The 25,142-nt window shown below is 49.8% G+C and overlaps 1 protein-coding gene across 10 annotated transcripts in view; it reads left to right on the top strand.

Moving 5' to 3' along the window:
• Dop1b (DOP1 leucine zipper like protein B) overlaps window positions 1–22,379 on the top strand; it is a 94,123-nt gene extending 71,744 nt beyond the window's left edge. For 6 of the 10 annotated variants that reach the window (XM_057764016.1, XM_057764009.1, XM_057764014.1 and 3 more), the window contains 11 exons: window positions 2,129–2,273; window positions 12,359–12,441; window positions 12,914–13,023; window positions 13,099–13,245; window positions 14,616–14,677; window positions 16,460–16,588; window positions 18,593–18,729; window positions 19,259–19,314; window positions 19,779–19,940; window positions 21,323–21,452; window positions 21,910–22,379. In XM_057764016.1, the coding sequence (XP_057619999.1) occupies window positions 2,129–2,273; window positions 12,359–12,441; window positions 12,914–13,023; window positions 13,099–13,245; window positions 14,616–14,677; window positions 16,460–16,588; window positions 18,593–18,729; window positions 19,259–19,314; window positions 19,779–19,940; window positions 21,323–21,452; window positions 21,910–22,161 (1,413 nt within the window). In that variant the 3' untranslated portion in view covers window positions 22,162–22,379. Of the gene's footprint in view, window positions 1–2,128; window positions 2,274–12,358; window positions 12,442–12,913; window positions 13,024–13,098; window positions 13,246–14,615; window positions 14,678–16,459; window positions 16,589–18,592; window positions 18,730–19,258; window positions 19,315–19,778; window positions 19,941–21,322; window positions 21,453–21,909 lie in introns of those variants that run through there. The other 4 variants (XM_057764015.1, XM_057764010.1, XR_009056806.1 and 1 more) reach the window with 3 other exon arrangements.
• Window positions 22,380–25,142: the final 2,763 nt, after the last annotated feature.

Here is a 25,142-nt window from a genome sequence, read left to right as displayed (position 1 = left end):
GAATTCTGTTCTTAGCATATAGTCTGTGTGTGATGCTGTTCCTGAGGAGGGGTGAACAGACATCTTCCCACCCCAGATAGGAACCAATGACAGGCTGCAGGAAGGAACCCACCAAAGTCCAACATGGTGAACCAATGAGTTTTATTGGAGTTACTTACAGGAATATGGGTGAGGGGTTACTCAAAAATATCACACAAACCCTCCCCAGCATGAGTGACAGCTGGGACCCTGGAGCACACTGAGATCCTGCAGCAGATCCAGGATTGTGAGTATCTTTTTCCTGGCAGCACAGTTGATCTGAGCTTCTTCCAGGCCTGCTTCTGGCTTCTCTGAGCAGCTTGGCTGGTGTCTGGCTTCTCCAGGGAGTTTGGCTAGTCTCTGGCTTTTCCAGGCCGTTCAGCTAGCTTGGGAATCTTCCCGGCAGATCAGCTTGTCTGATTTGCTAGGCGGTTCATCCTGTCAACCTCCTGACATCTTTTTATCCAAGGCCAGTGAGCCATCAGAATCAACTCTAGAAGTGAGACCTACATCTTGTGACGCCATCAAGAACTGTCGGTTCATTGTTACCAAAGTCTTCCTAGAGGCCCTGCCACAAGTCCCGGCTTTGGGTTAGAACACTTGCCCATAAAATAGTAAATTTATATAAATAGGAAAGTGGATTTCTTTATACTTTTGGCTAAAATAGGCGGGGAGAAACTCTTAGTTGTCTCTGTTTTGCCCAAAGCAGTGATGTACCTTCTAGAAAGGATGAAGCCACAGCCAGCAAACACCCTGGAGACTGAGCTGCGACCACCGATTACAACCACAGTACTGAGCTGAGTCTCTTGGCCCAGGCCACGGTTTAGGAGGTGGGCCCAGCACTTTGGAAGCAGCCTACTTTCGCTCCTGGCATCATATAACTATAGGAAGCCAGAACTAGAAAAGACAATTTTTAAAAACAGATCCTAATTTCTAGGGCTTTATCAAAGCACTGTGGCAGAACTGGCTCTTTCTTTGTTGGTTGTTGGCTTTGTAGGGTGGGGGAGAGGAGGATAGAATCCTGGCCTTGGTGCATGCTGGGAAAGCATTTCTGGCCCAGAAGTATTTTTTGGTTTTTGGGTTTTGTTTGTTTGTTTGTTTTGGGTGTGTGTGTTGTGGGTTTTGGGGTTTGATTTAGTTTGATTTGACTTTTTGAGACAGTGTTTCTCTGTGTGTCCTTGGCTGTCTTGGAACTCACCCTGTAAACCAGGCTGACCTCAAACTCGGCGATCTGCCCGCCCCTTCCTCACAAGGGCTGGGATTAAAGGAGTGAGCCACCACTGCCTGACATAATTTTTGTTTTAACAACTCATAATAAGAATTTTTTTTTTAATTCTAGTAATCAAACCGGGGGTGGGGGGATCTCTCTCCAGCTGGATTTCCTCCAGCTTCTTTCAGTTCTGACTGTTTACCTAGCATGGTAGTCCCAGAGTTTCAGGCTGGTGTGTGTGTGTGTGTGCAGGTGTGAGAGCGGGTGCTCCGGTGTGCCGGCTCTGCAGACAGAGAGACTGAGGAAAACAAAACCAAAGGAGAGAACTGCTCTGAGGCTCTCTGCCTGTCGGGGCACAAGGGGAGGCAGGACACAGCAGAAGGCAATCAGCCCAGGCCGCTTTGCTTCTGCTGAGGATTAAGGCAGAGGGAGTGTCACCACCATGCCCGTGAGGAGGACTTCATCGTGAGTGACTCCATGTCCCCTTTTCGACCTGGCGTGGTAGGACTGGTGTAGCAGCTTAGTAGACGGTGCGGTGCATGTAGAGTCCTTTGACTTCTCAATTCTGTGTCTTTTGTCCCCATGAGCTGAGTGAAGACTTGAGGTGTGACCATTCAGAATCACACATCCTCTGAGTGTGCACTACACATGGGAGTACAAAGCCTGGGTAGGAAAAGAGACTGCAAAGTCTCAATAATGTTTATGTCATTGTATTTGGTATCTTTTAGGCAGAGAACCTTCATTGACATCTGTCATCCCACTGGCTTCTCACTGTCGGTGTGGCTCCTTGGAAGTCTAGTGGTGCCGCAGTGGCTCACATCGGCAGCCTGTATCCTGTCTCTGGTGGACCTGAACTGTCCTTCTCCTAACTAAGTCCCATTTCTTCTGCTGGCCCTCCAGGAAATCACTCAGAAAATCCTCGAAGCAGTGGGGACCATTGCTGGCTCCTCCTTGGAGCAGACCAGCTGGCTCAGCAGAAACCTGGAGGTGAGAGCCCAGCCTCAGGTCTCTCTGGAAGAGTCTGACGCTGACGACGAGGCGCAAGGTATATGGAGGAGGATTGGGAAGAAATGCTTGCCTCAGCCAGGGGTCAGAGGTTTTGTTTATAAGACGGGTGGTGATGTGCACCTTTAGTCCCAGCACTTGGGAGACAGAGGCAGGCAGATTGCTGTGAGTTTGTGAGCTAGTTCCAGGACACCCAGGGCTATACAGAGAAAACCTGTTTCAAAAAGGAAAAAAAGAAAAAGAGAAAAGTGCCATTGGGGTTTTTGACCTATGCAGTTCTCCATCAGAGAGAACTGGGGCAGATCACAGTCTAATGCTGGGGACAGTCTTACTTCAGTCTCAGTCTGCTTTATACATGAGTGTAACAAAGGAAGCCATGATCCCAGGAAGGTGTCTGAGTACAGAACACATGTGAACGCCAGTAGGCACGTGCTAATGTTCCCAGAACAGACCGACTCAAACACAGTCGCCCAGCTGTGTCGGATAGATCCGGTCTCAGAAAGCATGAAAGCAAGGCAGATGGCCGTATCCAGATTCAGGGCACTCTGAGGACAGCAGCCAGTGTGTCCTTCCACCAGACTGGGTTCTAGAGCTGTGTCCAGACATCCAACAGGAGTACACATGTCTTGTAAATTGGATGTAAATGTTTGTTGTAGAAATTATGTCCAAGGGCAATCCAGGGGACAAATGTACCTGGGTGAACTCTACCTCTTCCTGGAGCCTCCTCACAGGTCCCCGGGCATTGCTCACCTGGCATTGCTCACCTGGTGTCAGTCTTTCAACCATGCTCCAAGCGTGTTCATTCGATCCTCCTCATATCCGCAAAGGGAAGAACACGATCTGTGTGGGATGGGAGTCCCGTGAGTCTGCCTGATTATGATGGCCTCACAGTTCTGACATACATCAGGACACCAGGCTGTACTCTCTGGTGCGCGCCATTTTCAGCCATCAGCTATCTGTGGTTGAGCGTCAGGGCGCTGGAAAGGGAAACCACATCTAACCACATAAGCAAGCACACTGCTGTAGGCATAACTGAGGAAGCCCATGAGAGCCCAAATAAAGGACAGCAAATACTTACCTGGGAAACACTCACAATAAGGTAGAAAGCCGCGATCCTCTGCTCTGTGGGCGCTGGATGCTGTGAACAGAGCTCTGAGCACAGCCCAACAGAGCAAGCACGCCTCCCGTGTACACTATTGGTCCACGTGTAGCACTTCAGACTGAGCCCTAGGGGCTGGTACCCAAAAGACTCTTGGCTGGATGCATTCCCATAACACACTGCCTTCTTAGCCTGTTCTTTGGCCCAGATGCCCACCCCATTCATCCCCACACCCATGCACTTGTGGGCTGTGACTGCATCTGTTCATGCCTGTTTATTTATATGTGTATGTGTACATATATATTTATGCATATATACATATATAATTGAAAATTTTTTCAGACAATATATTTTCATCATGGTTTCCCCTCCCTCAACTCCCAGATTCTCTCCAACCTACCAACTCCATGTTCTTTCTTTCTTTCTTTCTTTCTTTCTTTCTTTCTTTCTTTCTTTCCTTTCTTTATTTCTTTTCTTTTCTTTTCTTTTCTTTCTTCTCTTTCTCTCTTTCTCTTTCTCTCTCTCTTTAGGAAACAAATAGGTAAACAAACAAGAATACAGAATAAAAAAGAAAAAGCACATACAAACATATATGGATACACAAAACCAAAAACCATAAAAACACAAAATTGTCAGAAAACAATAATATACGAGCAAAAGGCCAGGAAAGAAAAAAAGCTCAAACAAAGTCATATGAGACAAAAATACTATTGAGTTCACTTTGTGTTGACCACCTGCTAATGAATGTGGGCCCCTTCAGTGTGGTAATATGCCCAAGGGGGACCCCCCCTTGGATGTGGGCTTCCTTCAGTGTGATAATATGCCCAGGGAGACCACCCCTACTGGATGTGGGCCCCTTCAGTGTGATAATATGCCCAGGGAGACCACCCCTACTGGATGTGAGCCCCTTCAGTGTGGTAATATGCCCAGGGAGACCACCCCTACTGGATGTGGGCTCCCTTCAGTGTGGTAATATGCCCAGGGGGACCCCCCCTACTGGATGTGGGTTCCCTTCGATGTGGTTACTATGCCCAGGGAGACCCCACTGGAGAAAACAAACAAACTTTCCCTTTTTGAACTGATGCCACTGGAGAAGCTTCTTGGTTAGGGCTGGGAAATTGTGTCCATTTCCTCCCCTCAGAGCTGAGACCCCATCTGACTGCCCCCGCAGGCCCTGTGCTGCCACTGTCTGTGTGGATTTTCCTGTCAGTCCTGTTGTGTCTGGGAAATGCTGTTTCCATGGAGGCACCCACCCTTTGTCTTCCCGCCTCTGCCTCCTCTTCTGCATTGAGCCCCGAGCCCTGCATGGAGGGTTCATCTGAGCACTCCAAAGTCACATTGTCCGTCGTGGGTCTCCCCATTGGTTCCCTTCTGCTGCAAGAGGAAGCTTCCCTGGTGATGGCTAAGTGAGACAGTGAGTCCCGTGTAGCCCTTGGAGCTCCCAGTTAGCAAGTCTGCTTCACTTCTGATAACCTCCAGGTTGCTAGGAACATGGGCTACCATGGTCAGCTTCTGAACCTAGATGGGCGCCCCCAGAGTAACATCCACACTGATTATACAAGGCCCTGGTGATGAGACAGAGAGCACGTGTAGGGAGCAGGGTGTGTGGGAGGAAAGTGTACCGCCTGCCCACCCGTGTGGTCCCAGCTCATTCCTCACTTGGTGTTGGCCAAAGGCTGGGAAGCGCTGAGATGCTGCCTTCACCAGCGCTACCCGGGGCAGAAGTCAGGCAGGAGCCCCGAAGGAAATGCTGTAGCAGCCAGTGTGGGCTGTCCCTGCAGATCTTGAGGCATTGCCCACTGCAGTTGAGGGGCACGGGGAGCTGTCCCTGGGTTGTATTGTGTGGCTGGTCTTACCAGGTGTGCTAGTCCATTTTCTGTTGCCAGTAGCCATTATAAGGAAGGGAGTTTGATTTGGGCTTAAGGTTCTGATGGCATAGCCTATAGTGGTCACATTTGGGGCATCCTCCTTGCTTGTACAGTTCTGAAGTAAGATGATGTCACCCTATGCCCTTATTTAACCCTTGTTACACCAGAACTCACTTCAGGATACCATAGTCGGCTTACTTCATCCCCTGAACACCTCAAAGCAGAGGATTCAGGTCAACACATAAAGCCCTGAGGGACACTCAAATCATCCCCAAGCCTCAGCACTGAGAAACTGCTTGGGATGTGCAGGCTGGCATTCTGCAGAGGTGAACCTTGGTGTATCAGAAACCAAACACAAGTAAAAGCTGACGAGTGGGAAGTCTTGGTCAGTATGCGGGCCGAGGCACATCCAGGTCCAGCGCAGTGGAGTCAGGTTCTCTGCAGACTCTGGGCGCTTCTTTCTGGCTCTTGTGCTGCCCCAGGAGGGAGAAGGGGGCTGGTGCCTGTGGCTAGAGAGGTTGGCCAGAAATCAGGAATTCTTCCTGCTCTTTCAGAGAACCTCATTTTGTTCCCAGCATCCCTGTCTGGCTGCTCACAACTGCCTGGAACTCCGGTTCCAAGGGATCTGATGCCCGGTTCTCACCAACTCAACACACACATGCACACATTCATGTTACAGACACACTAATATGTTCAGTGGAAAACACAAATAAAAATCTTTTGTTTAAAAGAAGCCACATAGCATGCCTTGCCACCCAAACAGGAATTCTCTCCTAGAACCAGGAGGGACAGACCTGGCCACTGAATCCGTTAGTCCTGCTGCTGCTGCTGGATTGCTGAGAAATAATAATAACACTTTGTTCTGTAATAGCAGTTCTGTAACTGGGATGGCTCTGCCAGTGTGTGATGGTAGATGGTGGTGGTTGTGGAGGTGGTGGTGTTGATGGTGGGTGGTGGAGGAGGTGATGGTGGCAGGTAGGTGGGTGGTGGTGGCGGTGTAACAGAGCCCAGGAAGACCAGCTCCCAGGATGGCACCCAGGGTAGCAAAGAGAATGCCTTCAGAGTAGCTGGGACTTAGAGGGCTAGACGTTTTCTATCTGCAGGATAAATAAGAAAGCACACACATTCTGATGATAATCTTCTATTTTACTTCATCTTAGAGAAATCCTTCTCTAGAACTCTCTCTCCACACAGCTGTATCTCTCTACAGACAGCTACATGTCTCTTTACATACGTCCACCTCTCTCCTACATAGCCACACATCTCTACATGCAGTCACACCTGTTTTCACACAGTGTGTAGATACCTTCACACTGCTCTACATGGCCGCATCTCTCCACACAGCCATGTACTCTACATAGCTGCCCATCTCATCTACACAGCTCTCACACCAGATAGCCACCTCTCTGTAGACACACACACACACACGCACGCACGCATGCACACGCACCCATACTTCTCTGGCTTTTCTCTTCTACAGCAAAGCCTGTGAATGAATATGAATCACATTTTCAGGGTCACACGGCACTTCTTGAGTGAACAATAGGAAGCAGAGCCATACTGGTCACAGTCTCCCTCAGGCTGGGGAGGCCACGCTGACCAGGCATGGTGAGTAAAGCAGGCATGCAGCTCTGCGTGGTCAGGGTTCCCAGACGGACAGTGACCCTGAGACTCGGGACTTGCACAATAAAGAGGTGGTTGGCTGGACCTCGAGGTTAGGAGAGTGTGCAGAAAGTCCATTACTGCAGGGGCTTATGTCTACCAAAGTTGTTTTATGCCTGGCCTTGAATTAGCAGTAAACACCTGGGAAATTGTCTCCAGGGGCAACCAGTTTGCTTTGAATTTGTTCTAGATTCTAAAATTAGCTGTCTTTGTGACTATTACTTTCCTATATGAGTCTGAGTAGTGAAAAATATTCTAGTGTTATTTCTATTCATCAGAATTATACATTTAAGCAGAAGTCATCTTCCTGACCACCCACAGTTATATGTGTGCCCAGTAGTTGGAGTATTTTCATGAGATAAACACACAAGCAGTGGGAAAAATACCCATAGCTGTTGTCAGGGAAGGATTATCTTGGCATGTGAGAGAAATGAGAAACAGAAACAGCCATCATTTGCAGTCAGTGACCCCACAGTCTTTGCCAGTGGGGCTTCCCATCAGAGGGTATTCACCTGTGGGTTGATCTGTAGAATATTTAGAATACTCCGGCACTGGTCAGTGGTGGTGGTCTGGTGGTGTGTGGGTGTGGCAAGACTTCAGCCTCAGTTATTGTTTTTCAGAAGTGATCACCTGCCTTATTTTTTGAGACAGATATTCTCCCTGGAATCTGAACTTGCTGACTGGGCTATTTGGCTGGCCACTGAGCTTCTGAGACCCATCTGTCTCTCCCTCCCCAGCACTGTGGTTCCAGGACAAACCACCATGTCCAGCTTTCTTCATGGTGCTGGGGTTCAAACTTGGGCCTCGTGATCACATGACAAGCGCTTGCTGGCTGAGCTGTTGTCCAGCGCTTCATTTTACTGTATGCCAATAATCATGCTTCCGCAGATGATGCTGGGTCGAGACTGTCCACTGTCATTGCAGGGAAAGAGCGCCCCACCCCCCACCCCAGCCATGCACTGGCTGCTTTGCCACGGCTGTTTCTGTGGGTGCATATCTATTGCAGCTGTGTCCATTCTGTTGCCTGTCCGCTGCTCAGTAACAAACTCCGCCCAGCGACAGCAATGTGAGCTGCTTCCAGCTGCTCCATAAGCCTCATTTAGCAACTTCACAGCAGCCCTCCACAGTCGGCTGCATCTGCTCAGCAAGGATAAGCAAATGCCGCCGGTCTGTGTTACGCTGAGGTTCTCCTCCACCCAATGTGCTTGTGCTGCTGCAGATGCACAGGTTCTCAGGGGCGCCCTCATGTTAGGTTGAGACACCTGCACTGGAAGACCAGTGTCGTTCATTCGTTCGTCTGTTCCGTGTTATGGGCATTTTGTCTGCGTGTGTGTCTGTGCACCACATGTATGCCAAGTGCCCACAGAAGAGGGCGTTGGTTCCCCTAGACCTGTAGTTACAGATGGTGGTCAGCTGCCACGTGAGTGGTAGCAATTGATGGGTCCTTCGCTAGAGCAGCTTTTGACCACCGAGCCATCTCTCCAGCCCTGTTTGTCAGTTAAAGAGGGAAGAGTCTGAAGCCCAGCAGAGTCAGCAGCTGAAGGCGGCGTCTGCTGGGGTGAGGAAACACACACACACGGCAGACACGGAGAAAAGACCCTCGCACAGCACAGGGGCTCCTGTCTCAACTGCACTAGCTTGGTCAGTTTGAAGACAGACAGGTGATTGATTGGTTCGCAGCTGTTGTGTGGACGGCCTCGTCCATCAGCAGGCAGCCTGCTGGTGCGAGACAAAAGCTGCCGGCTTTTGTTTTAATCAGGAGCGGGAGGAAGAAGTCAGCCATCTTGGAAAACTGCCACCTTTATTCTTGCCATGGCCCCTCTTCCTATCCTTCTGTTCAGAAATGAGATGGAAGATGGAGACCAAAGGCTGTCAGGATGGGCATAGAGCCCTGACCATCTCTGACCTCACGCTGCCCTATTAGTCAGAGCGGTCATGTGATCATACTCCATCTTCAGAAAACATCACTCTGACTGTGGCAAGCCTGGCTATATTGTGCAAGAGCAGAAGCCAGAAGGCCGGTCTAAGGATGTCAGAGTGGTTTGCTCACGAAGCAGTGCTGAGTTGGCAACAAAGCCCGTTGAGAGGAGCCGTCTAAACTGGGGACCAGCCATCCGTCTGGAGGTTGAATGTAGTGGTCTGAAAATGCAGCCAAGGATGCTTGAGACTTTTGGCTTGGACAGTTTACTGGCTTGTAGAAACATGGGGGAGACTGAGTTAGCATTGCCCGTGAAATGTCGGAAGAGAAACAACCCTCCAGGATAAGTAAAAAGTCGCTAGCGGGGAGAACAACCATGGCGGCCCAGTAATAGAGTCTGCGGTGGAATTTCCCAAAGGGGAGGGCTGGTGATGACTGAAGTAGGTCGGTAGGACAGGGACCCGGGATGACTGAATGGAAGCCTGTCTGGCCAGGGTCAGGTGGATGAGAGGGAGCGTAGGGAGGGGTCGGCAGAGAAAAAGCAGGGGGGAGGTAGGAGCTCTGGTCTCAGGACCGTGGCCAGTTAGCAGTAAGGACAGTAGAACACTGCCGGCTTGTTGCTGGCTTCTCATCTGCTTCCAGCTTGCTTGCTTGGTATTTGTTTTGGGCTTGGGGACTTGGTTGCTGTTGTTTGCGGCCGCACAGTCTGACCTCGCCTCACACTTCCTATGTAACTGAGCATGACTCTGAGCTCCCAGTCCGTGTCCTCCACCCCTTCACTGTCGGGGTGGCAGGCAGTGTCCCCATCCTTGGTTTCGTTTCTTTTTTTACATTTCTGGTTGAGCCCCAGGCCTCACACATGCTGGGCAAGCATCTACCCAGGAGCAGTTGCCCGGCGCAGTTTAGCCTTGCTGTTTAACAGCCTGTTCTCATGGCAATTAATCCAATTCCTCATGAAAGATATTTATCCATCTTTATAAAATTGAAACATTTGCATTTTTGAGAATTTCATATACGAGTACTGTATTTCCATCACTTCTACCTCTCCCCACCCACCCTCCCACTGTGTCCCCCTGGCTCCCTCTCATGTTATATACACCCTACTGGGTGGTTGTTGCTCCTCTGTGTGTCTGCTTATGGCTGAGCACTTGGCGTTGAATAACCCGGTAGGTGGCATGTCCCTGGAGAAGACTGACTCTCTCCCTCTCTGCCATTCATTGCCTGTAGCTCCTCATGTAGGGGTGGGGCCTTGAGAAATCTCCCCTCTCTGATTACCATGTCCATGGTGTAATTGTACAGATTTTATTCAGGCAGCCATATTGTCGAGGTTTGTGGGTGTGCTTTCCTGGTCATGTCTCTCAGGCATCATCTAGCAGCAGGTGTTCTGGTCCCCCAGCTCTTTACCACCTCATCTTCTGCATTGTTCCCTGGAGCCTTAGGTATAGCAGTTTCATTATAGATGTAGCAAATAGGACCGTGCACCCCATGGACACTAATTCCCTGCATTTTGACCATGGAGTCCTCAAAAGAGATTGTGTCTACTGTTCATGGTTGGCAAGTAGATTATATGAGGGAGGAAGAGATGTTAAGTCAGAGGACACCATTTTATTCAGGTCAGAAGGAGACATTCAAGAGAGCTATTGTACAGCAAGGTAACTACTTAAGAACAACGTATAAAATGGGCAGGAGGTCTCCTGTGCTGTGTGGATTCGACACATAGATGATTAACTCTGAGTCACCAATAACACATTAAGGAGAGAAATAAAAGTGCTTCCCCTTGGAGTCATCAGCAAGAGCACATCCAGATTGGAATTTTGTTTCATGCTCCCTGTGTCTTCTATCCTCTTGTCTGTCTGTTATGTGAGTCTGGATGCTGTCTTGTGACTCTGTTCCTGTGTCTGACCATTGTGTGTCTGTGTCTGTCTGTCCTCTGTCATGTGAGTCTGGATGTTGTTTTGTGACTTCATCCCTATGTCTGCGTATATCTGCGTGTCTGTCCATGCTCTCTGTCTGTCTGTTGTGAGTCTGCATGTGTTTGCGCGTCTGTCTAACAAAGGGCTTTGCTCTGTATGTATCAAAAAGCATAGAAAGCATCACTGTAGTGAAGAGCAGCGGGCTGCGTTCCTGCCACCCGGCTCCCGGCCGCCTGGCTAGCTTATGCTCCAAAACAACAACACACAAACTGTATTCATTTAAACACTGCTTGGCCCATTATATCTAGCCTCTTCTTGGCTAACTCTCATATCTTGCTTAACCCATATTTAGTAATCTGTGTAGCACCATGAGGTGGTGTCTTACCAGGAAAGATTCAGCATGTCTGACCTGGCGTCTGCCCTGAAGAGGAGAGGCATGGCATCTGAGCTCACTTCCCTTCTTCCCAGCATTCTGTTCTGTCTACTCCACCCACCTAAGGGCTGGCCTATCAAATGGGCCAAGACAGTTTCTTTATTAACCAATGAAATCAACAGATTGACATGACCTTCCCACATCACATCACGTGAGGGAGGGATGGGATACGTCAAAGAACTCTTTAGCTGAGGTTATGAGGGATTGACTCACTGGCTCTACCCAACCCCAGCTGACCCAGATAACAAACGTTTATCAACCCAAATCAATCATGGATATTCATTTTAGAAGGTTGCTTTTAACTTCCATATTTGCTACTTCCATTGATTCAGGTTGGAATTTCACTGACCATGTGGTAATTCCAGAGGACAAACCATAATCACACCTAAGCTCAGCAGGCTTACCCAGCCTTTCCCTTCCTTGGCGGGCTCTTCTGAGAGAGAAGCAGCAGAGTGGAGGCCATTTGCCAGGTGGCTGAGAGGCAGGGTGTTGTGTGGAGATGGAGAAGTGTGTTCTCAGCCACTCCTGCACAGCGAAGACACTAGACCCCACGGGGGCCACGGCCGTGTGGGAGCTCGGAGCTGGGAACCAAGGCTTGTCAGCGCTGTGGCAAGGACATAGGGAGATCGGGAGCCAAACAGTGTTGGCAGATGGACTCTGGCATCCAGACCAGGATACTAGTTGGTCACCCAGCAGGACCTGGGGGCGGTGACCTGGTGCCGGAGTATTTGATCCAGACACCTAAATTCTTTGTCCTGTTAGGTTTCATGACTTCACACCAGCTAGAGTTTTCTAGGAAGAGGAACCTCAGCTGAGAAAATGCTGTCGCCAGATTGCCGATAGGCAAGACTGTGGGACATATCCTTGATTAGTGACTGATATGGGAGGGCCATGCCCTGCCATCCCTGGCCCGTGATCTTAAATTGTGTAAGAGAGGAGCAGGCCAGTCAGCAGCACTCTTCCATGGCCTCTGCTTCAGGTCCTGCCTCCGAGTTCCTGCCCTGACTTCCTTTCGTGGAGGGCGACAGCTGTTAGCTGAAATGAACTTTTCCTCCCCAGTTGTTGTGGTCATGATCTTTATCCCTGCAGTGACTAGAGACCTTAGACGTTGTGCATGGATGAAACCCAATACCATCGGCAGACCCTGGGGTTAGTGTCACAGTCACAATCAGAGTGTCTGGGGGAAGGAGGGTGACTCAGCCCTCAGCTAAACAGACGCCTCTCTCTGTCAGCAGATGCTGCTGCGGCTTCGGCGATGGTGTCAGCCTCTGCCCCCTCCGTTTACAGCGTGCAAGCGCTCTCTCTCTTGGCAGAGGTAAATACATACCTGACTTTTGATCCCTCGTGGGAATGCTTGCGGTCTTGAGCCACTTGGAAGGCACGTGTTCATTCTGGGTGCCGAGTGCACTGCGCTCCTCTGCCTGAGTTCTGGAGTCCAGACCTGTGTCAGCCACCTTTCTGTTCCTACAACAGAAAATACCCAAGAAACTCATTTTAAAAGGACGGAAGGTCTGTTTGGCTCCAGGTAGTTGTTTGTGTTGCTCTGAGCTGTGCTGAGGCACAGGCTCACGGTGGGGAGGGTAAGGCACAGCTCTAGCCTTCTGGTGTTCAGGGAGCAAGGACATGCTGCCAATGACCCCTCTCCTCCGGCTCGGCCTCAGCTCTCTCAGTGGAGTCATAGGCTCCCCCAACACATAGGTCTCTGGGGGACATTCTAGATCAAATTAGAATAGATGTCAAACTGTAGCGTGGCACAAGTCTGTTTTCTTAACGGCCTCCTCCTTTAGGTCCTGGCTTCTCTCCTGGACATGGTTTACCGAAGCGACGAGAAGGAGAAGGCAGTGCCACTGATCTCCCGCTTGCTGTACTATGTGTTCCCTTACCTGCGCAATCACAGGTGACTGCACCGTCACCCGCATACAGAGATGTGGTCCCCTGGACAGTCCTTGACCTGGCCCTCCTCTTCCCTCAGTGCATACAATGCTCCCAGCTTCCGAGCCGGCGCCCAGCTACTGAGCTCCCTGAGCGGCTATGCCTATACCAAACGGGCATGGAAGAAGGAACTGCTGGAGCTGTTTCTGGACCCCACTTTCTTTCAGATGGATACTTCCTGTGTTCAGTAAGCGTGCTGTTCAGCCGGGCAGTGGTGGGGCACACTCTGGAGGCAGAGGCAGGCAGATCCCCAAGTTCCAGGTCAGCCAGGGCTACACAGAGAAACCCTGTCTCAGAAAACAAACCGAACCAAACAAACAAACAAACAAACAGACCACCTACTCTGAGTCTTCAGTGCTCGGGTTTGCGTGGTTCCCAGTGCTGAAATGAAAGTAGCCCAATAGTGCCCCTCACCTCCTAGTCCGTCCCTGTCGTGGGTGCTCACGTTCATAGTGTCCCTCACCTCCTAGTCCGTCCCTGTCGTGGGTGCTCACGTTCATAGTGTCCCTCACCTCCTAGTCCGTCCCTGTCGTGGGTGCTCACGTTCATAGTGTCCCTCACCTCCTAGTCCGTCCCTGTCATGGGTGCTCACCTGAGTCCTGTGTTTGCTGAAAAGATGCCAACCCCTTCAAACTACTGAGTGGCTTTTTATCAAAAGAAACACTGCACTAGATGAAGAGAACCTGCCATTCGTAAGGAGCATGATGGAAGGTTCTGGTGCTGTTCTATCCCTGTTCCTATTAGTCATGAAATGCTTGACCAGTGATGAGGTAGTAGATCGCATGGTGGCCCTGATGGTTTCTCTGCCTGACTTCCTCACTCCAAGTTCAGTGTGTATGTGCACACAAGTGTGCACTATTTGATTACACTGTGTAACGATACTGTGATTGGTTTAATTAAAAACTAAATGTCCTGTAGCTAGGCAGGAGTTATAGGCAGAGAGAAACCTGGGAAGAAGAAAGGCAGAGTCACCAGCCAGACAGGGAGGAAGTAGAGAGTAAAAGTAACTGAGCCACATAAAAGAGCGTAGACTTAAAGATGGGGTTAGTTTAAGTTATAGCTAGTTAGAAGCAAGCCCAAGCTAAATGCTGAACTTTTATTCTTAAAACTCTCCAAATCATTGGGTTTTTTGTGAGCTGGTGCCCCCCCCCCCCCCCCGCAAAAGTCGGTCTACACTTCTGGGTGAGTGTGGTTACACGACTCTGTGTGTGTGTGTGTGTGTGTGTAGGTGGAGGCTAGAGGGTTCACTTCTATTTTAGACAGGGCCTCTCACTGAACCTTAGGCAAGGCTAGCAGCTGATAAGCCCCAGTGGTCCCCTGTCTCCATCCCCACAGTGCTGGGGATGTCAATATCCAGGCCTGGCATTTCCAGAGGTGCCGGGATATGATCTCAGGTCCCTGTGTCTGCACAGATGTGCTGTCACCAGCTGGGTCATCTCCATAGCTCCGCGGAGTGACTTTAATAGCTCATAAAAGGGTGTGTTATTTTCTTGATGCTTTTAATCAAATTGTCATTAATTGCATATTTAACTAATTTTGGTTTTTTTTCATATCCAGCTGGAAGTCCATTATTGATCATCTTCTGACTCATGAGAAAACAATGTTTAAGGATTTAATGAGTAAGTTTCAAATTAATTGTCACACTTCAGGACGGCACCCTCGCAATTAGCTTTTACCATGTCAAACGTTTTTTGAGATGGGATCTCTCTCTGTAACCCTGGCTGTTCTGGAACTTGGTCCTTAACACAGAGAGTTCTGTGCGGCTCTGCCTCTCCGTGCACTACCACGCCCTTGCACCCACAAACTCCTGTGCTTCTGAGTGACAGCTGGTGAGGTGTGTAGATTTTCCAAGGACTCAGTGGGTTGCCCCGCCTGTTAGCAGGCCTTGACTGCCTGTGATTCATGATTTGAGAAGAGATGCTGCTGAAAGCCTTTGGGCTATACTTGACACCTGTCCTTGAAGGTCTTAAGTCAGCCGTAGAAGTTTCTGTCCCACCTGGTCCCATAGCTTTTCAGTACCAGGTAAACACACAAACGCTTATATTAATTATAAACTGTTTGGCCTATTATTCAGGCTTATTACTAACTAGCTCTTACAACTTAACCCATAATTCTTGTCTATGTTTAGCCACATGGCTTGGTACCTTTTCTCTGTAAGGCATTCTCATCTTGCTTCCTCAGTATTTGGCTGACAATTACGTCTCTGCTTTTCCTCTTACCCAGAATTTTCCTCGTCTGGTCGCCCTGCCTAAACTTCCTGCCTGGCTACTGGCCCGTCAGTGTTTTATTAAACTAATACAAGTGACAAATCTTTACAGTGTACAAGAGCGCTGTCCTACAGCATTTATTAGGCAGATTTCTGATCTTTCAGGCAGGGTCTCACTCTGTAGCCCTGGCTGGCTCTCAGTCCTCCTGCCTTGGCCTCCAAATGCCAATTTTACAGGCCAGCATTGCATGCCCACCCCAAACCTTTCTGACTCTCTGACATTGTGTGTCGTTGTTTGGGGGTATCTGGTCCCCCAGGAAATTCTTTTTCCAAGATCCAGCCTTTAGACAAAGTCCCCATTCCCTCGGTCTTGAAGAAAGTTTCTGCTTGCTAAAAAGGGCACCATTCTCCTCACCTCTGGCAAGAGGAATTTGCAACTCTTCCATTAACACGGGACTGTGGTGCCTACTGATTTGTCAAGGCCAATGCTAGCCTCTAGGCTCCTCAGCCACTGTCCTCCCATATCCCCCTCAAGCCTTTCTCCTGTTCCCATTTAGCTCTGAAAGTCTTTCCCCTGTCACTTCTCCTTGCTTTCCCAGGAGACAGCCTTGGCAGTTTGGGATAAACTTTTCCCTTTCACCCACAGAGTAACTATTTTGGTTTTTCTTCCTGAGGGAGGAGTAGATTAGGTTTGGTGGTATTGGCATTTTGGTTTTGGCATTTTGTTTTGTTGAGAAAGGGCCTAGACCTATGGCCTAGACTTCCTGGAACTCATCATGATGTAGTTCAGGCTTCCCTCAAACTTTTTGTTTTTTTTTTGAGACACGGTTTCTCTATGTAGCCCTGGCTATCCTGGAACTCACTCTGTAAACCAGGCTGGCCTTAAATTCACAGAGATTCACCTGCCTCTGCCTCCCAAGTGTTTGGATTAAAGGTGGTCACTACCACACCACACCCACCACTAACCCAGCTCTAACCTCAAACTCTTAGTAATCCTCCTGTCTCAGCATCTTGGGTGATAAGATTATAGATGTGAACCAACATTCTTAGCTGAGATAAGTGTTTTTTTTTTCTTTTTAAATGTGTACAAGTTTTATTTCTATGTGCTCTCAAAGGAGAGCCAGACTTTTTGAGAGGAAGAGGGGAGCATCGAATGGTCTTCTTACACAAGGCGACCGCAATGTGTTTATTGCAGACATGCAGAGCAGCTCCTTGAAGCTCTTCTCCAGTTCCGAGCAGAAGGCCATGCTGCTGAAGCGGCAGGCTTTCGCTGTCTTCAGCGGCGAGCTTGACCAGTACCACCTCTACCTTCCTCTGATACAAGGTAAGGCGCCCGCCCACCCGCAGCTCTGGAGCTGGAAGGCCCAGGGCTGACAGGCTTGCATGCAATGAGGGCTTCTTGCCACGTCTGTCCTGAGGACAAACGCGAAAGGGACCAAACTTGTCCCTTCATACTCACGTGGGCCCACATACTCATGTGAACCTAATTACTGAAAGGCAGGGAGGTGTGTGCTGCACCCCAATCCTTTCAATCTGAGGCCTCCTCCTCTTTCCTGACTCCTGTGCAGGTGAGGCCCAGAGGGCTCAAGAGTTGCAAGGGCTGTAGAAGCTGGGCCTTGCTTAGGCGGTCAGTGACTTTCTAACTGCAGCCTCCTATTTATGAAACACAATAGCTCCTATATTGTATTACTCTTGTAGGGTGCTATAGAATCACTCTGTATATATGTGCCCACATTATCCAGTAAGCAATAACTTCATTATATTGTCCGCCAAAATAAAAGTACACAGAAGCCTTTTTCAGACAGGGGTGAGCAGAGTCCAACAAACAGCTCTGAGAGGTCACCCACTGAGGGGGATGAGAGCCAGACAATGTGATAGCATGACCCTCATATATATATCACACATCCACATGTGTACCATATGTGTAAAGTTACAGTTGCAATGCGGTGGCTAGAGAGAGGACTTGGCTCCTCAGAGACGGGTCCGCTCTTCTATGGACCCCAGCTCGGCTTCCAGCACCTAAGTCAGGCAGCTGACACCTGCCTGTAACTCCAGCTCCAGGGCATCGGCAGCATCTTTGGGCACCTGCACTCGTGCATATAAGCACATACACAGAGCTAAAATTAATAAAAGGAGTGAGAAAGAAGAGATGAGAGGGATGCTGAGGGCTAGGCAGTCTTTTTTTTTTTTTTTTTTTTTTGGTTTTTCGAGACAGGGTTTCTCTGTGGTTTTGGAGCCTGTCCTGGAACTAGCTCTTGTAGACCAGGCTGGTCTCGAACTCACAGAGATCCGCCTGCCTCTGCCTCCCGAGTGCTGGGATTAAAGGCGTGCGCCACCACCGCCCGGCTAGGCAGTCTTTTATAAGTTTTGTGGGGGCTTATAGGACATTTTGTATCATATGATTTAATTTAGCATAGTATATATAACAAGGAATATGGAGGAGCCATGTTCTAGTTAGACTGTAAGTCGGAGGCTGCTGTTAGGCAACACACGGGCAGCTCCTTAACTGTCTGTGCAAGGGCTTCACGGATCCCCGATCTCTCCTGGCTGTGGAATGCAGCCTCTTCCTGGGTGGCCACTGTCCTATGGGGCAGGCCTGGGCTCTCGTGCTGAAGGACATCTTTGTGCACAGAGAGCATAGCTGAACACACACTGGCTCAGAGTGGTGGCTGTTGTGATGATGGGGAGATGGGAAGGGGTGTGGTAAAGCTACCGTGCTGCAGTCGTACTGGCTGCATGAGATTGCGGTGAGATGCCTGGCGGGTGGACTCTGGCTATTACCTGTGATCAGATGGTATTTCTCAAGAGGATAGATGGAAGAGTCAGGCGTGCTGGCACATCCTAGCACTTGGAAGGCCAAGGGAGGCTCATCTTGCTGGAGACTAACCTGGGCTGCATAGCAGGACCCTGTTGGTGTTTGTGGCATAAGCACACACTCTTTGCTTCCCTGTCTGTCTCAAGAGTCTCATGTAGTCCAGGCTGGCTTCAAACTCTGTGGATGACAGACGTGTGCTACCAGTTTATGTGGGCTCCATGCATGCTAGGTAACCCTTGTACCAACTAAGCTACATCCTCCACCTGCCCCCCCTTCCCCCCGTAGCCATGGCTAGCATAGAAGTCATTACACAGAGCAGACTGGCTTGCACCATGGCAATCCTGCCTCTGCCCGGATGGATTACAGGTGTGAGCCTGCACCTGCGGATAGGACTTCGCTCACACTGGGTTGTCATCAAAATGTCAAAGTGCTTATAGTTGTCTTTTTCTTTTTTTAGCTAACAGAAACCCCGACCTGCATATTTGTGTAACTTCTCTAAAATCTCTTTCCTAGAGCGCCTGACAGACAACCTCAGAGTCGGACAGACATCCACAGTCGCTGCTCAGATGTTTCTTTTTTTCAGAGTTCTGCTGCTAAGAATATCTCCCCAGCATCTGACCTCACTATGGCCAATCATGGTCTCTGAACTGGTGAGTGCACCCGTGCTCATCTTAGGCCAGACGGCACTTTCACAGGGCCTTTCGTTGCCGTGCCGTGTGCCACTCTGGGCATCTAACTTTGTCTAAAAGTTATTTGTAATCGTGTTGATAGCAATAGTTATCTCTCAGCTAGAGAATGTTTTCTTCTGAGATCTCCCAGCTCTACCTAAGCACAGTCTGCTATGTTCGCTAGTTTTCCTCCTGTTGGCTGGTCCACCCCAGGGCCTCCCCGCTTACCAGGCTCTCCCCAGCTCCATCTGCTAGGTTTTTCTTCAGTTTGCTTTGGTTCATTTTAGTTTTTGGAGACAGGGTTTCTCTGTGTAGCCCCGGCTGTCCTGGAACTCGATGTGTAGACCAGGCTGGCTTCAAACTTAGAGATCCTCTTGCTTCTGCCTCCCAGAGTGCTGGGGTTAAAGGCATGTGTCCCCATACCCCACCTGCTATCTTTTTATCAGTACTTAAGTTTAGGTAAATGTGATCTCTCTCACATAGTGACTCGAATATACATTTTCTTCCTAAGATCCAGACATTCATACAACTTGAAGAGGATCTGAAAGAGGAAGACGAATCGTTGAGGTAAGTCATGTGAGCTCTGCTGGATGCTGGGAAGTGACAGTCTAGGCATAGCTATAGGGTGTAGGCTGCCACACCACCTCCCGTCTCCTGGGAGTACTTGTGATGGGGCCAGCTAGGGTGAAGATTCCCCCCCCCCCCTTTTCAAGATGTGTTTCTCTGTTTTGCAATGTGTATCTATAGGCAGCGCGGCCATGGAGTGTCTGAGGAAGCCAGTAGAGGTCATCAGATCCCTGGAGCCCCACCGTGTGGGTGCTGGGGATTGAGGCCGGGTCATCTGGAGCAGCCAGGGCTCTTAGGTGCTGTGCCATCTCTCCAGCCCCCTCCATTTCTCAGACAGGGTCTCATGTGTGGTCAGTTGTAACTGAAGGCAGCCTTGAGTGAAGGGGGTGTCTAGGGACTTCTGAGCCAAGGGAGTGCTGAAGATGAGCATGGCACATAATGAACATCTCCTTTCGAATCCATAGAAACAGCCACAAAACAAACAGAGTAAAAGTCCCAGTTGCTGATGGGAGTGGACCTTCGGGCGGGGCCGTGTCCCCAGGTGATCTCGTCATGTATCTCTCCGCTTGCAAATTCCTGGACACGGCGCTTTCCTTCCCACCCGACAAGATGCCGCTGTTTCAGATGTAAGTGGAGGAGACCACACGTCCTTTGAAGACGGTGGTTTTCCCTGCTGCGAGCTCTGCGCTTGCTTTCATGTGCAGTGAGCCTGTGGGAAGCCGCAGCACTGAGCAGCTTGGCTACAGCCCAGGGTTCAGATTTCCTCAAACAACTGTGGTTTCGTGACTCTGCTCACGGTCGCGTTTCAGATGTGGCTCTGTGACAGACCAGCGCTTTTATGTCTGCTGAGGTGACTTTTGCTACCGAATGCTTGTGAAACGGGTCACCAGTGCTGATCCTGTCTGCATTTATATAGCTGGAGTTGTCTCTTGCCATTAGAGGTGGAGGCTTTATTTGGAGTGTGGCCTCTCTGGGTCACTTGGCCTCTTTGGCATGCATTTTGTGCAGGCTTAACACAGCTGTTCCTGCTTTGAGACATGCCTGGCCCCAAAGGCTGCTCTCTAGCTGCCCCAGAGAGAGGAGTCATGGGTAAAAACACTTGTGCATTCTCTTAAATGGCTACAATCAAGTGCAGAAGCCAGACCGGAAAGGCCCCACGCTGTGTCCTTCCATTTGTGTGGTAGTCGAGAAAATACCCCACCATAGGAGCAAAGAGCAGTGGCTGCTGGGGGGGCAAAAGTGGGGTGGCAGGCACAGTTTCAGGGCAGTGACACTGCCCTGGCCCCCGGCTGGGGGACGGACCGGTCAGTACTCCTTGCCACGCCAAGGGGAACCTAGTGGAAAGCACAGGTCTGAGTGGTGGTTGCCTGTCAGTGCAGGCCAAGCAGTTCCTCAGCTCTGCTGTGCACAGTGTCTGTAGAGAGGCTGTGCGAAGCCGTATCGGATCCGAGGAGGCTTCACATCAGTTCATTTAGCTGCAAACCTAAACAAGAGGCCATGGAGAGAAGGGCACTCCCATGCACGCCGTGAACAATGGCATTATGTATGGTCTCCCAAAGCTAGAAACAGCCTGTGTGTTCCTCAGCAGCAGATGGACAGACAGCATGTGGTCTGTCCGTGTAACGAGGCCTCAGTCCGCCATAAGAAAGAAGATGGTGATGCCTGCTACACCATGCTGACTCCTGAGAATACACTGGGTGGCAGAGGCAGCCCTCTGAGGAGCATGTCTGATTCCAGGCCTGCAGGTCCAGGATGAGAAATCTGCAGATAAGGAAGTAGGTTAGTGGGTCGCCTCAGTCTTCGTCCTGGAGACTGAGCGTTAGTGGCTGAGGAAAGCAGGATTTCTCCTAGGATTGGTGGAGTTGAACTGAGTGTGTTGGTGGTCATACAGGGCCGTCTATGAGAAGGTTAAGCCGCTGAGTTGTGGGATGTACATCATCTCACTGAAGCTGCTGCACACAGCTTCTGAGCTCTGCGTCAGCATGCCTGGCGTTGCTTGTCCCTGCAGCTACCGGTGGGCGTTTGTTCCAGAAGTGGACACTGAGCACCCCACCTTCCTGTCAGAGCTGGAAGAAAATCACCAAGAGTGCAGACCTCACACTGTCAGGATTCTAGAACTTCTAAGATCAAAATACAGGGTAAGTGCTTTCCTTTTAAAAACAACTTCCATAGGCCCGGAAATGTAACTCAGTCGGAGAGAGCTTGCCTGGCGCACGCAGTGCCCTGGGTTCACACCACAGCATTACTTAGACTGCGTGGAGTAGTGCATTACATGCCAGTAGTCCTAGCACTTGGGAATTAGAGGTGAGGGTCATCCATGGAACATAGTGAGTTCAGGGCCAGCCTGGGCTATATAGGACCCTGTCTCAAAACAATGTTTGTGGCAAAGATTTGTAGACTAAGTAGTAACAAAGCCCTCATGTTGCCTGATTTTTAGGACTTCAAATTCTCTAATCTTAGTTTTAAAGCTTGGGATGGTTGTACATGCCATCCCCTGTTTTCTTGCTGAGACGTGCTAGCTGTGAGCAGACTGCCCCTGCTGCAGCTGTACGCTGCTAAGGCGGTGTCTCAGTGCTCGGCTTTGGGTCTCTGCAGGAAACTGGCAGCTCTGATGAGATCACCGGGGAGAGCGAGTTCCCTCTTCTGCGCCAACATTCCGTTTCCAGCATCAGGCAATTGATGCCCTTCTTCAAGACGGTAAACTGTGCTTTCAAAACCCAAAGCCACCTGCCCTCTGAAGTTCTGGGAACCTCGGTGCCTGAGTTCCCTGTTGCCGAAAGCCCAAAGGTCCTAAGGCAGCTGGAGGAGTGTGTGGAACAGGACTTCCTGGAGCATCCGGAGTGCTAGCGCCCTAGGAGGGCCTTTGTCCTCCCATCCCTGCCTAGCACAGGGCTGTTCTGTGAAGAGGGAGTTGGGGAATTTGAATCAACTCTACCACAGCCCTGAAAGTCCATTCGGGTATCTTCTGTTCAGCAGCCAAACACGCCTCTCTTAAATGCCTTGTAATATATTTCAATCTCAGTTTGTGTTTCTTCCTCAATTTATGTAATGGAAATAAAATTAATATATCATCTAAGCAGGCGTGATTGCCTTTGCTTCACTGAAGCAGACACGTAGCTCTGCTCTCCATTGTTGTAGAGAGCTCTAGCAGGTTGTTAGGCTGAATGGATTCCCCCCAGACTGTCCTCTGACCTCCACACGTACACACGAGATAAATAGGTGTACTAAAAAAGATTAATAAAAAGGGGGCTGACAAGATGGTTTTGTTTTTGTTTTGTTTTGTTTTGTTTTTGTTTTTCGAGGCAGGGTTTCTCTGTGGTTTTGAAGCCTGTCCTGGAACTAGCTCTTGTAGACCAGGCTGGTCTCGAACTCACAGAGACCCGCCTGCCTCTGCCTCCCGAGTGCTGGGATTAAAGGCGTGCGCCACCACCGCCCGGCATGGTTTTGTAATTATAGGAATCTGTTGTTAAGCCTAGTGACCCAAGTTCTTCCAGAACCCACACTGTAGAAGGAAATACCCAATTCCTGAAAAGCTGTCCTCTGACTTCCATATGTGCTACACACACACTCACACACATACATCTAATTTAAAGGAGTTAAAGGGCTTTTTTTTTTTTTAAGTGGTTGTCAAAAGTGCGGTGGTGGCGCACGCCTTTAATCCCAGCACTCGGGAGGCAGAGACAGGCGGATTTCTGTGAGTTCGAGACCAGCCTGGTCTACAAGAGCTAGTTCCAGGACAGGCTCCAAAACCACAGAGAAACCCTGTCTCGAAAAACCAAAAAAAAAAAAAAAAAAAAAAGTGTAATTTTCACCTGTCACACAGAGACCTTTAAAGCACTTACTTTGGTACTACAGTCTGAAACTTTAAAAAAGAAAATGACCCAGGCCTTGTGCATGCATGCTACAGCTGTGAAACTTGGTCTTCTTGTGGGACTCCTAACGTGGGAGCAGGGGCTGCGCGTGACTCCTGCTGCTTTGGGGACCCTTTCCTCCTACCAGATTGCCTGACCCAGCCTTATAGAAGAGGAGGAGCCTCGTCTCCCTGCAACACGATATTCCACAGCTGGCTGATCTCCATGGGAGGTCCACCTGTATCTGAAGAGAAATAGGAGTGGCTGGGGGCAGTGGGGAGGAGGAGACGAGGGAGGGAAAACTTTGGTTGGGGTATAAAAACAACAAAAATTTAAAACAGTAGTAGCCCAGGGTGGGAGATAACTGTGTTGGGAGAGTGCCTGCCTGGCATCCACAGAATGGGTCACTACAACCCAGAATCACAGCCCTCGGGACGTGGAGGCACCGGGGTCAGAGTCACCCTTGCTAGCTCACATAGCAAGTTCAAGGCCGTCCCGGAGGCTAAGACCCGCTCTCAATAGCCACACTAGCCTGCCAAGCACATAAGTAGATCTCTTTGGGCATGTCAAAGTCTTGCCCATTCAAGTCACACACATACATAAGAAGCGTGTGGCTTTCAGACTCCGACAGCCGTCACCCTAGTTAGTGCCACGGCTGGGACTCCAGTTCAAGTCTTACACCTGCAGTGCACTGAGGGCTGGAGCCGTCAGGACTGGGACTCTCTGGCCTCTTCCCTCTGCTTCCTCCTCTCTCGGATCTCTCTACAGTGCTGCTGATACTGCTGTGTATTAAAATAATCCTTTGGGCTTGGCGGCATCGGATCGCACCCTCCCAAGCCTCGTCATCTGCTGCCAGCTACCCTACTTAGGTCCTGGCTAGGGGCCACATCTAACTCTGCCAGCGAGTGCCACACGCCTTCCAGACCTGCCTGTTGGGTGACACTGTTTAGGCAAGAGCACTGTGTGCTCTACTGTCCAGGCCTCGTGAGGCACGTAAGGCACGCTGTCCTGGACACTCAGAGCCCATGCCTACTGGATGCCGGGAGCTTTGAGTTTGATTAGTACTGGGGGGGCCCTAGAGGTCAGATTCCTTTTATCATGTAGGTTCTTCAATTGAACCCTGGACATCAGGCTTGGCAGCAAACACTTTTGCCCACTGAGCCATCTGAACCCTCTCTCAGCATTTTACTCCTTGTACAATAGAAAAGCAAGTTATGTCCTTGGTCTCAGCGTAGTGCTGGGGCTCACAGGACCTGGTCTGTATTTTAAAAATACATCTAGATATATAGGTAGTCACACAAATGTCTGTTGGAAATTCCATGGGAATTGTGGCCAAGGGAACACGCGTAAAGAAAAAGCATTTCTAACTTTGGGTCACTAAGGTCTGTGCGTGTAACCTTGTAAGCCCTGTGACTCACACTTGCTCACACTTGGGGGTGGAAACAGCACACATCATGAGGAAGTAACCCCGCCTTGCCTAGTAATCAGTGTCAAGTCACAGTGTGGGAGCTGTGTGGTGGGGAGGGGCACACCTTTAATCCCAGCACTCTGGAGGCAGAGGCAGGCGGATCTCTGTGGGTTCGAGGCCAGCCTGGTCAACAGAGCTAGTTCCAGGATAGGCTCCAAAGCTACACAGGGAAACCCTGTCTTAGAAAAATTAAAAACAAAACAAAACAAAATCAAAGATGGGGTTCTCATCTGTAATCCCCGCGCACAAGCATCTACCACAGGAGGGTCACTGCCAGCCTGAGCTGCGTCATGAACTCAGACCAGATTTGGTACAGTAAGAGTTGTCTCAAAGGAGAAAGGGGAAACCCTTATACCCCCAGCATTTGTGAGGCTGAGGCAGGATGAGTATGAGAACCTGTTTAAAGAGGAAACTGGAAGGGGCAGAAGAGATAGCTCAGCAGACAAGAGCCCTGGCTGCTTGTAGTGATTTGAAAGAAAATGGCCCCCAAAAGGAGGAGCACTATTAGG

Source organism: Chionomys nivalis, chromosome 3 (assembly GCF_950005125.1).
Source record: "Chionomys nivalis chromosome 3, mChiNiv1.1, whole genome shotgun sequence".
NCBI lineage: Eukaryota > Metazoa > Chordata > Mammalia > Rodentia > Cricetidae > Chionomys > Chionomys nivalis.
The sequence above is the reverse complement of the archived record's forward strand: the minus strand, read 5'-3'. Positions and strand labels throughout refer to the sequence as shown.